Source organism: Heteronotia binoei, chromosome 14, assembly GCF_032191835.1.
Source record: "Heteronotia binoei isolate CCM8104 ecotype False Entrance Well chromosome 14, APGP_CSIRO_Hbin_v1, whole genome shotgun sequence".
Classification (NCBI taxonomy): domain Eukaryota; kingdom Metazoa; phylum Chordata; class Lepidosauria; order Squamata; family Gekkonidae; genus Heteronotia; species Heteronotia binoei.
Genome location: NC_083236.1, coordinates 72,293,411 through 72,309,043, shown reverse-complemented (window position 1 = coordinate 72,309,043; position 15,633 = coordinate 72,293,411). Strand labels below are relative to the sequence as shown.

Below are 15,633 nucleotides of genomic sequence, written 5' to 3'. Positions count from 1 at the left end.
GGGGGAGGAGGAGTTATGAGCATGCGCACAGCCTCTAGCCCCGCCCACCTTCCCTCCCTCGCCGGGAGTCGGGTGTCGGGGGATGAAAGAACTTCCGGCTCCCTGAGGAAGAACTTCCTGCGGCTCCGAGCGGAAGAGGTGGGCGGAGACCGCTGCTTCCCAGGGCTGGATGGCAAGGAGGGCCCTGTGAATGTAGGGGGGGGATTGGTGGGATTCCCGCATTTGCAGGGGGGCTGGACTGGATGACCCCGGAGGTCCCTTCCCTCCCCGTTTCCATCAGGCTTCCTCCCCGGGAGGTGGGGGGCGGGCTCTGCTTCCCTGGAGGTTTTCAAGCAGCGGCTGGATGGCCGCCTGACAGCAAGGAGGGCCCTGTGACTGTAGGGGGGGGGGGATTGGTGGGATTCCTGCATTTGCAGGGGGGCTGGACTGGATGACCCCGGAGGTCCCTTCCCTCCCCGTTTCCATCAGGCTTCCTCCCCGGGAGGTGGGGGGCGGGCTCTGCTTCCCTGGAGGTTTTCAAGCAGCGGCTGGATGGCCGCCTGACAGCAAGGAGGGCCCTGTGACTGTAGGGGGGGGGATTGGTGGGATTCCTGCATTTGCAGGGGGGCTGGACTGGATGACCCCGGAGGTCCCTTCCCTCCCCGTTTCCATCAGGCTTCCTCCCTGGGAGGTGGGGGGCGGGCTCTGCTTCCCTGGAGGTTTTCAAGCAGCGGCTGGATGGCCGCCTGACAGCAAGGAGGGCCCTGTGACTGTAGGGGGGGGGATTGGTGGGATTCCCGCATTTGCAGGGGGGGGGGTGGACTGGATGACCCCGGAGGTCCCTTCCCTCCCCGTTTCCATCAGGCTTCCTCCCCGGGAGGTGGGGGGCGGGCTCTGCTTCCCTGGAGGTTTTCAAGCAGCGGCTGGATGGCCGCCTGACAGCAAGGAGGGCCCTGTGAATGTAGGGGGGGGATTGGTGGGATTCCTGCATTTGCAGGGGGGTGGACTGGATGACCCCGGAGGTCCCTTCCCTCCCCGTTTCCATCAGGCTTCCTCCCCGGGAGGTGGGGGGCGGGCTCTGCTTCCCTGGAGGTTTTCAAGCAGGGGCTGGATGGCCGCCTGACAGCAAGGAGGGCCCTGTGAATGTAGGGGGGGGGATTGGTGGGATTCCCGCATTTGCAGGGGGGCTGGACTGGATGACCCCGGAGGTCCCTTCCCTCCCCGTTTCCATCAGGCTTCCTCCCCGGGAGGTGGGGGGCGGGCTCTGCTTCCCTGGAGGTTTTCAAGCAGCGGCTGGATGGCCGCCTGACAGCAAGGAGGGCCCTGTGACTGTAGGGGGGGGGATTGGTGGGATTCCCGCATTTGCAGGGGGGTGGACTGGATGACCCCGGAGGTCCCTTCCCTCCCCGTTTCCATCAGGCTTCCTCCCCGGGAGGTGGGGGGCGGGCTCTGCTTCCCTGGAGGTTTTCAAGCAGCGGCTGGATGGCCGCCTGACAGCAAGGAGGGCCCTGTGACTGTAGGGGGGGGGGATTGGTGGGATTCCTGCATTTGCAGGGGGGCTGGACTGGATGACCCCGGAGGTCCCTTCCCTCCCCGTTTCCATCAGGCTTCCTCCCCGGGAGGTGGGGGGCGGGCTCTGCTTCCCTGGAGGTTTTCAAGCAGCGGCTGGATGGCCGCCTGACAGCAAGGAGGGCCCTGTGACTGTAGGGGGGGGGATTGGTGGGATTCCTGCATTTGCAGGGGGGCTGGACTGGATGACCCCGGAGGTCCCTTCCCTCCCCGTTTCCATCAGGCTTCCTCCCTGGGAGGTGGGGGGCGGGCTCTGCTTCCCTGGAGGTTTTCAAGCAGCGGCTGGATGGCCGCCTGACAGCAAGGAGGGCCCTGTGACTGTAGGGGGGGGGATTGGTGGGATTCCCGCATTTGCAGGGGGGGGGTGGACTGGATGACCCCGGAGGTCCCTTCCCTCCCCGTTTCCATCAGGCTTCCTCCCCGGGAGGTGGGGGGCGGGCTCTGCTTCCCTGGAGGTTTTCAAGCAGGGGCTGGATGGCCGCCTGACAGCAAGGAGGGCCCTGTGAATGTAGGGGGGGGATTGGTGGGATTCCTGCATTTGCAGGGGGGTGGACTGGATGACCCCGGAGGTCCCTTCCCTCCCCGTTTCCATCAGGCTTCCTCCCCGGGAGGTGGGGGGCGGGCTCTGCTTCCCTGGAGGTTTTCAAGCAGGGGCTGGATGGCCGCCTGACAGCAAGGAGGGCCCTGTGAATGTAGGGGGGGGATTGGTGGGATTCCTGCATTTGCAGGGGGCTGGACTGGATGACCCCGGAGGTCCCTTCCCTCCCCGTTTCCATCAGGCTTCCTCCCCGGGAGGTGGGGGGCGGGCTCTGCTTCCCTGGAGGTTTTCAAGCAGGGGCTGGATGGCCGCCTGACAGCAAGGAGGGCCCTGTGAATGTAGGGGGGGGATTGGTGGGATTCCCGCATTTGCAGGGGGGCTGGACTGGATGACCCCGGAGGTCCCTTCCCTCCCCGTTTCCATCAGGCTTCCTCCCCGGGAGGGGGGGGCGGGCTCTGCTTCCCTGGAGGTTTTCAAGCAGCGGCTGGATGGCCGCCTGACAGCAAGGAGGGCCCTGTGACTGTAGGGGGGGGGATTGGTGGGATTCCCGCATTTGCAGGGGGGTGGACTGGATGACCCCGGAGGTCCCTTCCCTCCCCGTTTCCATCAGGCTTCCTCCCCGGGAGGTGGGGGGCGGGCTCTGCTTCCCTGGAGGTTTTCAAGCAGCGGCTGGATGGCCGCCTGACAGCAAGGAGGGCCCTGTGACTGTAGTGGGGGGGATTGGTGGGATTCCTGCATTTGCAGGGGGGCTGGACTGGATGACCCCGGAGGTCCCTTCCCTCCCCGTTTCCATCAGGCTTCCTCCCCGGGAGGTGGGGGGCGGGCTCTGCTTCCCTGGAGGTTTTCAAGCAGCGGCTGGATGGCCGCCTGACAGCAAGGAGGGCCCTGTGACTGTAGGGGGGGGGATTGGTGGGATTCCTGCATTTGCAGGGGGGCTGGACTGGATGACCCCGGAGGTCCCTTCCCTCCCCGTTTCCATCAGGCTTCCTCCCTGGGAGGTGGGGGGCGGGCTCTGCTTCCCTGGAGGTTTTCAAGCAGCGGCTGGATGGCCGCCTGACAGCAAGGAGGGCCCTGTGACTGTAGGGGGGGGGATTGGTGGGATTCCCGCATTTGCAGGGGGGGGGTGGACTGGATGACCCCGGAGGTCCCTTCCCTCCCCGTTTCCATCAGGCTTCCTCCCCGGGAGGTGGGGGGCGGGCTCTGCTTCCCTGGAGGTTTTCAAGCAGGGGCTGGATGGCCGCCTGACAGCAAGGAGGGCCCTGTGAATGTAGGGGGGGGATTGGTGGGATTCCCGCATTTGCAGGGGGGGGGTGGACTGGATGACCCCGGAGGTCCCTTCCCTCCCCGTTTCCATCAGGCTTCCTCCCCGGGAGGTGGGGGGCGGGCTCTGCTTCCCTGGAGGTTTTCAAGCAGGGGCTGGATGGCCGCCTGACAGCAAGGAGGGCCCTGTGAATGTAGGGGGGGGATTGGTGGGATTCCTGCATTTGCAGGGGGGTGGACTGGATGACCCCGGAGGTCCCTTCCCTCCCCGTTTCCATCAGGCTTCCTCCCCGGGAGGTGGGGGGCGGGCTCTGCTTCCCTGGAGGTTTTCAAGCAGGGGCTGGATGGCCGCCTGACAGCAAGGAGGGCCCTGTGAATGTAGGGGGGGGATTGGTGGGATTCCCGCATTTGCAGGGGGGGGGGTGGACTGGATGACCCCGGAGGTCCCTTCCCTCCCCGTTTCCATCAGGCTTCCTCCCCGGGAGGTGGGGGGCGGGCTCTGCTTCCCTGGAGGTTTTCAAGCAGGGGCTGGATGGCCGCCTGACAGCAAGGAGGGCCCTGTGAATGTAGGGGGGGGGGATTGGTGGGATTCCTGCATTTGCAGGGGGGGGGGGGCTGGACTGGATGACCCCGGAGGTCCCTTCCCTCCCCGTTTCCATCAGGCTTCCTCCCCGGGAGGTGGGGGGCGGGCTCTGCTTCCCTGGAGGTTTTCAAGCAGCGGCTGGATGGCCGCCTGACAGCAAGGAGGGCCCTGTGAATGTAGGGGGGGGATTGGTGGGATTCCCGCATTTGCAGGGGGGGGTGGACTGGATGACCCCGGAGGTCCCTTCCCTCCCCGTTTCCATCAGGCTTCCTCCCCGGGAGGTGGGGGGCGGGCTCTGCTTCCCTGGAGGTTTTCAAGCAGGGGCTGGATGGCCGCCTGACAGCAAGGAGGGCCCTGTGAATGTAGGGGGGGGATTGGTGGGATTCCTGCATTTGCAGGGGGGTGGACTGGATGACCCCGGAGGTCCCTTCCCTCCCCGTTTCCATCAGGCTTCCTCCACGGGAGGTGGGGGGCGGGCTCTGCTTCCCTGGAGGTTTTCAAGCAGGGGCTGGATGGCCGCCTGACAGCAAGGAGGGCCCTGTGAATGTAGGGGGGGGATTGGTGGGATTCCTGCATTTGCAGGGGGGTGGACTGGATGACCCCGGAGGTCCCTTCCCTCCCTGTTTCCATCAGGCTTCCTCCCCGGGAGGTGGGGGGCGGGCTCTGCTTCCCTGGAGGTTTTCAAGCAGGGGCTGGATGGCCGCCTGACAGCAAGGAGGGCCCTGTGAATGTAGGGGGAGGGATTGGTGGGGTTCCTGCATTGTGCGGGGGGGGGTGGACTGGATGACCCCGGAGGTCCCTTCCCTCCCTGTTTCCATCAGGCTTCCTCCCCGGGAGGTGGGGGGCGGGCTCTGCTTCCCTGGAGGTTTTCAAGTAGGGGCTGGATGGCCGCCTGACAGCAAGGAGGGCCCTGTGAATGTAGGGGGGGGATTGGTGGGATTCCTGCATTTGCAGGGGGGTGGACTGGATGACCCCGGAGGTCCCTTCCCTCCCTGTTTCCATCAGGCTTCCTCCCCGGGAGGTGGGGGGCGGGCTCTGCTTCCCTGGAGGTTTTCAAGCAGGGGCTGGATGGCCGCCTGACAGCAAGGAGGGCCCTGTGAATGTAGGGGGGGGATTGGTGGGATTCCTGCATTTGCAGGGGGGTGGACTGGATGACCCCGGAGGTCCCTTCCCTCCCCGTTTCCATCAGGCTTCCTCCCCGGGAGGTGGGGGGCGGGCTCTGCTTCCCTGGAGGTTTTCAAGCAGGGGCTGGATGGCCGCCTGACAGCAAGGAGGGCCCTGTGAATGTAGGGGGGGGATTGGTGGGATTCCTGCATTTGCAGGGGGGTGGACTGGATGACCCCGGAGGTCCCTTCCCTCCCTGTTTCCATCAGGCTTCCTCCCCGGGAGGTGGGGGGCGGGCTCTGCTTCCCTGGAGGTTTTCAAGCAGGGGCTGGATGGTTACCTAAGAGAAACGAGGACCCTGTGACCTTGGGCAGGTCCTGAGAAGGAGGGCAGGAAAGGCTGCCCCAGGGCTTAGTTCTCATGGCCCTTTCTCGCACGCCCAGGGAGATGCTCTTTGCCACTTCGGGATGAGGCAGCCTTTCTCCAGGCCAGTTTGGCCCCAGGGATCCTGGAGGGGGTTTTTTTGTTCGCTTCTTTTTCTTTTTTGCCGTCTTCTGGCCATGGAGCCGGGGTCACACTGTGTATGTGTGTGAAGAGGTATTTGTGAGTTTCAGCTCTATGATTCTAAGGTGCACCTGTATTCAAATCTAAGTCTTCTATTACAGCTCCACACAGCCACTCTTTGAAGCTAGAAGCCTTTTTTTATGGTTATGCCACTCTCTTTAACAGCACCACAAAGAAAGACAGCAATGGACGTACCCCAGCAAGAAGATCAAAGGTGCTCCGCAGAAGGATCAAAGGCACCTAGCATTTTCCAGCTGGCTAATCAAGAATTTGAAGGCAGCGAGGTGCTCATTCATTTCACTTGTTCTGCTTTTGTATGTGACATTGCAGACTATGGCCGCTGTATGTTTAATGCCCCGCACCTTCCACCTTTCTAAACGGGGAATGGTTTAACTCCAGAAAATTTTAAGTGCTCTCTAGAGTACCCTTGTTGACTCTACAACAGGGGTGGCCAAACTTGCTTAGCATAAAAACCCCGTAGAATAAATGTCAGATGTTTGAGAGCCACAAGACATGAACATCCTATGTTTGAGAGTTGCAAGACAGGAAGGCAGGCAAATAGATGGGGGAAGGAAGAGATGGAAAGAAAGCAACTTTAACTTTGTGTTCTCTAGGACCCTGGCTGACTTGGCTCAGAGAAGTGATTTAAAGAGACAAATACCTTCTCCAAGCCAGCCAACAGGATAGTGGGGGTTTCAAGAGCCACACTGTATGTGTGAAAGAGCCACAGTTTGGCCACTCCTGCTCTACAATATCCTTTGCGAGAGCTGGATTATCTACCATAAATACCATGGCATTGTGATATTGTTTTATTTTCAGTTCTTTCTATATCACAATGAATCCTCCAAACGTACTCAATGTTATTCCTTTTCTCTCTTTGTCTCTTTTCTATTTCACTTCACTCTTGCTGTCAGACTTTTACCCTTCCACACTGTTATTCCTTTTCTTCTGCTCCTCTCCCCCCCCCCCCACCCGCTGCCACCTGTCTGCCTGTTTTCTTTGCATTCCAGAATTCATGGGGGGGGGCTCCTCACTGCTTGCCTCCCCAGTCCTCTCTGCACCAGTGCGTCATGGTTCTCTGGGGGGCTGCTGTCTTCTTGGGGTTCCCAGGAAGCTGCTTCAGATAGTGGGCACCGCTCCCCCTCCTGCCCATCCAAGCTGCCCTGCTGTTGCCCCCTTCCTTCCCCAGGACTCTCCCAGCTCCTGCTGCTGCCAACCGCCCCTGGGGGTTGCTGCCATGTGGTTCCCTGGCCATCTCTTTTCAGCCCAGACTTCAGCTGGGCCACAACTGCCTCTTGAGAGCGCTGCTGGTGGGTGGAGCAGCCCCCCCATCCGCAGGCCGCCAGAGTTCCTTCCCGCCCAGCCATCTTTTTCCTCCAGCTGCTGATAGGAGGGACAGTCCTTCCTCCGCTCCCCTCCAGCAGCTCTGCTGCCATTTCTAGGGCCTGTAGTACACCTCCCCCCAGCCTTTTTTCTTGCGTTAAGATTTTTCTGCAAGCCTGGGGAGTCTCCAGAGTTTGCAGAAATTTTTTACTTCTTTGTAAATGGGCCTGAGCCACAGATTCAATTATCCAGAGATTTGGCTATTAGTATATAGATCATCTGTGATGTTGGAATACAGAAAGATGAAACTTGTCATTTTCATTGGTTCTGTATTTTTTCTTACAACAAGTTGTCAAAGGTGACTTCTTGCTTTTGAAGCTTGTCTTAAAAGAGATTTTCTCCCCATGTCTGTCTCCATCTTCCACCCTGTGTTTGCTACTTAATTAATCACAGGCTTTCTCCCTCGGGGCTGTGAACAGTCAGTGCGCAGCATGTGCTGATGCTGGCTAAGTCAGGTTGGCTCTTTTGAGCCCCATGTCCCCAAGTCCTCTTTGCCCTTGCTTTAAGGAAGCAAGGGAAGGGACATTGCTCAGTGGGTCTTGTGGCCACCAGTGGTTGAAACAGCTGCTGCTGGCAGACAGGTGAGCTGCCAGCCCTATGCCAGGCGTGGAAATCTAGGGCCCAACACCCTTCTCCTCTGCCTCTGGGCTCTCGTGCCAGACCCCAGGAAGCTGCCTGGAAGAGAGGGTGCTGGCCACAGAGAAGAGAGAGTAAAACCACCGCTGCAGCAGCCACGCAAGGGACAGGTATGGGGAGGGACGGGCAGTGGTGAGGATGGTTTTGCACCCCTTTCTCCACAGCCTGCGTGCTCTCTTCTGGGTGCTGCCTTTGCAGTGTTCCGGTTTCCTGAGCCTCGTGTTGCAGAGAGTATGGCAAGGCTGAGAGGGATGCAGAGGGACTCCACTGCTGGCTGGCTGGCTGGCTCACAGCATTCATCTGCAGCGGGAAGCCTTGAATATCCGTTGCTTTTCCTTTGGCAGGAGGCAGAAGGCCTTGGCTGTTCATTCTCCCCTGAGCTGGAGAAACAGTCCCCAGTTGGCAAGGAATGGGAAGGGGGTGTGCCCAGGTGGGTCCTGCTCTGAGGCTCGTCCGGCCGCAACAGGCTCCTGCAGGGGGAAGCCCGTGTGCCCTTTGCTCCCCTCTGCCTCTTCCCTCCCCAGGCCCCAGTGAGTGAGTGGGCTCTGCTGAGGCAAGCACCCTCTCTTTCCAGAACCTGCACGGGGGTGGGGGGGTGCAGCTCTTTCAGCGGATGGTGTCATTAGGAGTGTGGGGCTCTGCAAGTGGTGTTGCGTCTCCTGGGGACAAGGGCCAATGGCGTTATTCTGAATCCCACCAAGAAACAGCTCGTGTTCATCCTGAAACGTTCTTCTTTGGCTCCCTTCTAGTTGGAAAGCGAGAGCACAAGCCGTTCAGGGGGCATGCTCCTGAAACACCCTGAGCTCAGAACATCGGAAGAAGCACCAAGGAGTCCCAGAGTCCGGCTGGGAGGGGCCCCATCCAGTGAAGGTTCTGATGTCCCTCGGAGCCCGTCTTCTGGGCCTTCTGAGCAGGTGGCAGCGGCAATTGAAGACATGAAACGCCTCATGGAAGAGTTTGGTGTGGACCTGGCCACCGTGACTCAAGCATTTCTGAAAACCAGTGGGGAAGTCACGGCCGTAGCCCACTGTCTGCAGCAGACTGGCTCGCCTTCAGAGGACTGCCTGCCTCTTTGGACCAGGCAGGATGACCTCGACCTGCTGGCAGGCGACGATCATCTCAGAAGCAAGCTTAGAGCTAAATACGGAGAAGAGAACGTGAACAGCCGCGTGGCATTCAGGAAGACCTAGTTTGAGGGAAGTGCCTTTTGTGAGGGTTACTCTCCTTTCAGGGAGGGAGTGGGGAGTAGAGGCTTGTAGGACCAAGGCCAAGGACTTGCCTCTGAATCTCCGCCATGACCAAATGGACTGTTGTGGCTCCATTCTGCCAACTGTATAGAACAGGGGTGGCCAACGGTAGCTCTCCAGATGTTTTTTGCCTACAACTTGCATCAGCCCTTGCTGGCTGGGGCTGATGGGAGTTGTAGGCAAAAAACATCTGGAGAGCTACTGTTGGCCACCCCTGGTATAGAACACACATACACCCCGCCCTCAGGGTTATTTCTTGTTATCACAATGGCAGCTGTTTGGTTACTTTTGAGCAGGCAATAAAACTGTATGAATCTGCCCTTTTTTTACAACATGAGACTGCAGCTGTGTTTCAGTCTCTGCTGCAGGCCTGCAGCTATTGGATGGGGGTGGCAGGCCTCTCCATTAAACTTCCCCTTCTACCTGCTGGAGAGCTTCAGAGCAGCAGTGGCATTCGGAGGCGGCCAGCCGCAGGGAGGGCATGGAGCTCAGAGTGGCCAGGCTGAGCCCTGGGGTGGGGGGAGCCAGCTCATATCCTTCAAAGAGGACCCTCCATTTCAGCCCACATTTTTGTCCCACCCTCCCACCCCCGGGAAGCTACTCCAGTCGGCTCTCCTCCGCACCGTTTGGCCAGGTGGTCTCTGTTCTGGTCTCCCAGATTTCCAGGGAGGGAACTGGAGGACAAGACTGGTCACCATGGAAATGCTCTTGCTTTCAGCCAGGGATGTAAACCAGCCTGAATCAAGAGCAATGGAGGACTGGTGAGCGAATTGGCAGTTTTGTTTCCAAATGGCACTTTCACGCTCCTGCTACAAACCTCCAGCAGGCTTGGAAAGGAACAGAGTCTCCTGTTTTTGCAAATGCTACAGCATCAGAGGCTGTCCTGTAGTTGATAGGAGTTTTTTGGGGGAGGGGAATATAGTTGGATGAGACTCCTACTACTCGGTGCCATTTATAGGGCCAAAAGCAGCCCCTCCCCCAGGAGTTTGTTTTTCCTTGGCAAATCCCACCCTAGGCCTCTAAGCATGCATGCTGCCCAGGGGGTTTAAAAAAAGTTTATGATGTCATTTTGTGCCCCATGCCCCCCCCCCACCTAACGTTTTATCCCCTGGGGCCCCCGTCTAAAATTTTCTGACTACGGGGCTGCTCTGCTGGGAATTGCATCTTGTGCCTTTCTACACTGTGTGAGCAAGGCCTCTTTCAGATGCATGCCAAAGAACTCCGAAAGTGGTATTTCTCATCCAGTCAGCTCTGCAGTAAGCAAGTTGGCTGAATTCCTGACAAGCACAGAGTCTAAAGCACCAGCGTGCTGTCTGCCGCTCACACTGGCTAGCTGGGTTTCTCCAATATTCAGACAGTTGGGTGAAAATGGTGTTTGCTGATGTTTTGGAGCTTTTCATATTCCCCTCTTCAAACCTTTTAATGGCTTTGGCCTCACTCATCGCCTAATCTACCTTTTGGTCTTCCCAGAAACAAAATTGTCCCATTCTTGCACCATCTCCAATTGGAGGAGGGCTGTGGAGGGAAAAGGCCTGTGGCGTGAAATGCCGGAAGAGCAAAACAGCCCTTTCCTCTTTCCTGGGAACTGGATGCTCTGGCTCCCTGAAGGAGGCCTTTGTCTCTGGCCCTCTGCAAGAGGGAAACTCAGTGGCTGCGCCTTTACCCTTCAGCAGCCGCAGAAGCCCCCACCCACCCGCCGCTGCACCTCGTAAGGAATGCAAGGTACTCAGGGACAGAAACCATCCTTCTAGGGATGGAAAGCTGCCCTCAGCCCTGGTTGCTTCCAGCAAAAGATCTCGTGGGGATCCTGGGATCTTTCTTGTGCCCTTGTTGAGTTGCTGGTGGAGATGGAGGAGCCCGAGAAGCCTTCTGACCCACACATTGTGGGGTGGTGGTAAAGATACTTTAATCATTAAAAGGTAAAGGTAGTCCCTTGTGCAAGCATAGAGTTGTTACTGACCCATGGGTGACATCACATCATGACGTTTTCTTGGCAGACTTTTTGTTACGGGGTGGTTTGCCATTGCCTTCCCCGGTCAACTACACTTTCCCCCCAGCAAGCTGGAGACTCATTTGACCCACCTCGGAAGGCTGAGTCAACTTTGAGCCGGCTGCCTGAACCCAACTTCCTCCGTGATCGAACTTGGGTCGTGAGCAGAGCCTGGACTGCAGTACTGCAGCTGACCTCTCTGTGCCACGGGGCTCCTACCTTACCCATACTCAGCTTTGAAGGTGCACTGTGTGTCTTTCTCCATCATCAGTGCAGGTTCTGGAAAGAGTGCTTGCCTCAGCAGAGCCCACTCACTCACTGCGGCCTGCCCTGCCACTGTGTGTCTTTCTCCATCATCATCAGTGAAGTAGGCATGATGCCCACGCACATGTCGTGGGGGCTGTTTCTAGTGGCTGCACATATTCCTTGTGGCCTAAGAGGCCCGTCTGGCTGGAAGCGTTTCCCTGGCCGCACCTCCACCCCCACCCCTCCTTGGCGCTTAGAAGGCTGATGCATCTAGTGAGATTAAAGTGAGAAGCAGCACCTGTCACAGACCTCTTTGACTGGCTCCTAAGTGGTTTTGAGTCAGAGCGGTGAGAAGTCACAGTTTCTAAAACTGAATGGAGAAGGTGGCCGCAGGGCATCGGTGAAACCACGAGCTGTAGCCCGTATATCTGCCATTAGTGAAGCCATGAGGACATTGGCTGGCTGGCTGTCACAACTGATGGTGCCCAGGTCAGGGCTTACATGGCAGAGTCTCTGGCTCACACAGAGGCTGTCGAGGGGGCTTTGAAGGTCAAGGCAAGCAAGCAGGAAACAAGGCTGCCTGCCAGTGCAGAAGTCTGAGAACAAGGCAGACGTTCTGTGTGCACAACAATTAAACCTTTCAGCAAACATGTTCTGGATCAACAGCAGTCCCTAGTCTGTCTTCAGGAATGCTCCTCCCACATAAAGCACTTGGAGGTAATCTGATCTGAAAGTCAGTTAGAAAAGCCCTCCACAGACAGAGTCTGCTGGTTTCCTGGTATTAGGACTGGGAGGCAGTCGGGCGGGGAGGGGGCCCTCCGCAAGATCAGGGACTTCCCAACCAAAGAGCTGATTGGTTGGGCCTCCCCCACCACCAGCAGCAGCATCTCTTCTGTATTTCCTCTTGCCCAGCGCAGTTCTGCCTTCAGCCACTCCTTCGGTGAGGGGGCAGCTCTGCTGTGATGTGACACCACCCCATGGGTCGGTAATAACCAGTGCTTGTACAGGGGACTACCTTTACCTTTTAAATGGAGGTTTGATGTAGATATGCTGTCTAAATTCAAAGTGCTGCAGACACCTCCCTGTAAAGGAGAGTCCCTCTGGCTTCCATGGTGTAGTTCTATCCGCAAGCATTCTCTTGACCACCAACGCCATCTGAGGGCAAGCCTGCCTGTTTGCTGATTACTTGGTGGGTAAGGGCATTTCTTGTGGCAAGGGGCTACTCACACAGCTCTGAACAACGGTAGAAGTGAAGAGGGCCAGCTACTGTTGTGGTCCATCGCAACAGTGTCCTCATTGTTCCATCCTCCCGCAGTGCAGATCAGGGGGGGGGTTGCCTGGGTGTTGGAGGTGAGGTTTGCTTCTACAGGTTTTTCAAGATTTGTTTGAAATATGAGCTGTTCTCCAGGGGTGCTGACTGTTGGATCTGGTCAGTTCATTGCCGATGGATTAAAGAGGGCTTAGAGACTTGGCATGAAGGGATCCGTTTTCCTACCTGGGCTCTCGCACAGGGCAGGTCATGCACAGGCAGCTGAAGGCGGGGCCAAGAGCTCCTCCTTTGAAAAGAAGTGGCGTTTATCTGCTTAGACAGGTCATGCAAAAAAGGCCAAGTGGCATCCACAACACTCGCAGATCTCTCTCTCGGCTTGACTTCGCAAATGAAGATTTAAGAAGGGTGCAGTAGTCCACGTCTGCTGCAGGCTCGCTGGTGGCTGACAAGACCAATGCGGGACAGGCAGGTCCGGCCACAGTGGCTGCAGGGAAAAGTCTGATTTGGGGTTGGTGCTGTAGCAGTACGATTCTTCCTCAATCTCCTTTTGTCCTCAAGACCAGCTATGCGTGCGTCCTCAAAGGAAGAGACAGCCTGGTGGATGGTGTGCCTCCATGCTTTGCGATCTGAGGCTAGGTCAGACCACTGGTGATGGTTGATGTGACAGGTGCCAAGGGATTTCTTCAAGGAGTCCTTGTACCTCTTCTTTGGTGCCCCTCTATTTTGATGGCCGGTGGAAAGTTTGCCATACAGGGCAATCTTGGGAAGGCGGTGGTTTTCCATCCTGGAGATATGCCCTGCCCAGTGCAGCTGCGTCTTCAACAGCAGTGCCTCGATGCTTGTAACCTCCGCCCGCTTGAGGACTTCAGTGTTGGTCACAAAGTCACTCCAGTGGATGTTGAGGATGGTGCGAAGGCAGCGCTGATGAAAGCGCTCAAGGAGTGGCAGATGATGACGGTATAATACCCACGATTCGGAGCCGTAGATGAGGGTTGTCATCACAGCCGCTTTGTAAACATTGATCTTTGTGCCCTTTTTCAGATGCTTATTGCTCCACACTCTTTTATGCAGTCGGCCAATAGACTTGCCTTTGCCAGTCTATTGTCAATCTCCTTGTCGATCTTGGCGTCTGAGGAGATGATGCACCCCAGGTAGCTGAACTGCTGGACTGTCTTCAAAACTGATTCACCCACAGTGATGCAAGGAGGGTGATAATCTTCCTGGGGTGCAGGCTGGTGGAGAACTTCTGTCTTCTTCATACTAACTTCTAGGCCGAATAGCTTGGCAGCCTCTGCAAAGCAGGACATCATATGCTACAGAGCTGATACCGAGTGGGAGACAAGTGCAGCATCATCAGCAAACAGTAGCTCTCGGATAAGTTTTTCCACTGTCTTGGAGTGGGCCTTTAGTCGCCTCAGGTTGAACAGGCTGCCATCGGTGCGATAGCGGATGTAGACACCATCGTCGTCATCTAAATCTACTGCGGCTCTTTGAAGCATCATGCTAAAGAAGATCGTAAAAAGAGTTGGCACGAGAACACAGCCTTGCTTTACACCTCTGCCTATTGGGAAGGGCTCCGAGAGATCGTTGCAGTGTCTAACTTGGCCTCGCTGGTCTTCATGTAGCTGGATGACCATACTGAGGAACCTTGGGGGACATCCTAAACATTCCAAGATTTGCCACAGGCCGTTCCTGCTAATGGTATCAAAAGCTTTGGTAAGGTCGACAAAAGTCACATATAGACCCTTGTTCTGTTCCCTGCATTTCTCTTGGAGTTGCCTGAGAACAAATACCATGTTGGTGGTGCTCCTGCTAGCTCTAAAGCCACACTGGCTCTCTGGGAGGAGTTCTTCTGCAATGGTGGCACCAGTGTGTTCAGGAGTATTCTAGCAAGGATTTTGCCTGCGATGGAGAGCAGGGTTATCCCCCGGTAGTTGGAGCAATCTGACTTTTCCCCTTTGTTCTTATGTAGAATAATGATGATTACATCGCGAAAGTCCTGTGGTAGTTTGCCTTGTTCCCAGCAGGTGACAAGTACTTTGTGAAGAGTGCTATGTAGTACTATGCCCCCATGCTTCCAGATCTCTGGTGGGATTCCATCAACTCCCGCTGCCTTGCCACTTTTCAGTTGCTTGATGGCTTTAACAGTCTCTTCTAGGGTGGGGATCTCATCCAACTCTGTTTTCACTGGTTGAAGTGGGGTGAGGTGGATTGCTGAATCTTGAACTACGCGATTGGCACTGAAGAGAACCTGAAAATACTCCGACCACCGGTTCAGTATGGATGCCTTGTCTGTGAGGAGCACTTGGCCGTCTGCACTACGCAAGGGACTCTGAGCCTGATATGATGGACCATATACTGCTTCAGGGCTTCGTAGAACCCTCTTAAATCACCAGTGTCTGCACACAGCTGGGTTCTCTCAGCAAGCTTGGTCCACCACTCGTTCCGAATGTCTCGAAGCTTGCGCTGGAGGTTGCTACATACAGCGCGAAAGGTTGCTTTTTTCCCAGGACTGGAGGGCTGAGCAAGATGTGCTTGGTAGGCAGATCTCTTTTTCACCAGTAATTCTTGGATCTCTTGATTGTTCTCGTCAAACCAGTCCTTGTTCTTCCTTGTGGAGAACCCGAGGACTTCTTCAGAAGTCAACAGGATGGTAGTTTTTAGGTGTTCCCAGATTGCTTCTGGAGAAGGATCTGTGAGGCAACTGGGGCCCTCAATTCTTGTCTGGAGTTTTGCCTGGAAGGCAGCTCTAACTTCGGCTGACTGAAGGCTGCCGACCTGAAACTTCCTCCGGGGGATACCGCCTCTCCTGAGTGTAGATTTAAAGTGAAGACGGAGATTGCAGCGTACAAGACGATGATCCGTATGACATTCTGCACTGGGCATTACTCGGGTGTGTAAGATATCTCGAAGGTCTCTCTGGCGCACCAGAATGTAGTCAATAAGGTGCCAATGCTTGGACCGTGGGTGCATCCAGGTTGTCTTCAGACTGTTCTTCTGCTGGAAGATAATGTTGGTAATGGTGAGCTGATGCTCTGTGCAGAATTCTAGCAGGAGGCGCCCGTTATCATTGCAGTTGCCAATGCCGTGTTTGCCAAGTACTCCTTTCCAGGCTTCCGAGTCTTTACCTACTTTGGCATTGAAGTCGCCAAGGATGATCACCTTGTCCTCCGTAGGGGTCTTCCGTACGAGGTTGCGTAGATCAGCATAGAACTTATTCTTTTCTGCAGAATCTGCTTGAAGGGTTGGGGCATACACACTGAA

The 15,633-nt window shown here is 56.7% G+C and overlaps 1 protein-coding gene across 1 annotated transcript; it reads left to right on the top strand.

Moving 5' to 3' along the window:
* The first annotated feature begins 107 nt into the window (after positions 1 to 107).
* TERF2IP (TERF2 interacting protein) lies at positions 108 to 9,195 on the top strand. Its single transcript, XM_060253675.1, has 3 exons — positions 108 to 192; positions 5,763 to 5,881; positions 8,366 to 9,195. Exons 2-3 carry the CDS (start codon positions 5,783 to 5,785, stop codon positions 8,804 to 8,806), a joined length of 540 nt encoding a protein of 179 aa, XP_060109658.1. The 5' UTR covers positions 108 to 192; positions 5,763 to 5,782; the 3' UTR covers positions 8,807 to 9,195.
* The last annotated feature ends 6,438 nt before the right edge of the window (positions 9,196 to 15,633 follow it).

Bases quoted from the DNA above. Each gene is read 5' to 3' on its own strand.
- TERF2IP (XM_060253675.1), top strand. From the start codon at position 5,783: ATGGACGTACCCCAGCAAGAAGATCAAAGGTGCTCCGCAGAAGGATCA. The intron at 5,882-8,365 runs GTGCTCATTCAT...GCTCCCTTCTAG, and splicing joins AAGAATTTGAAGGCAGCGAG to TTGGAAAGCGAGAGCACAAG.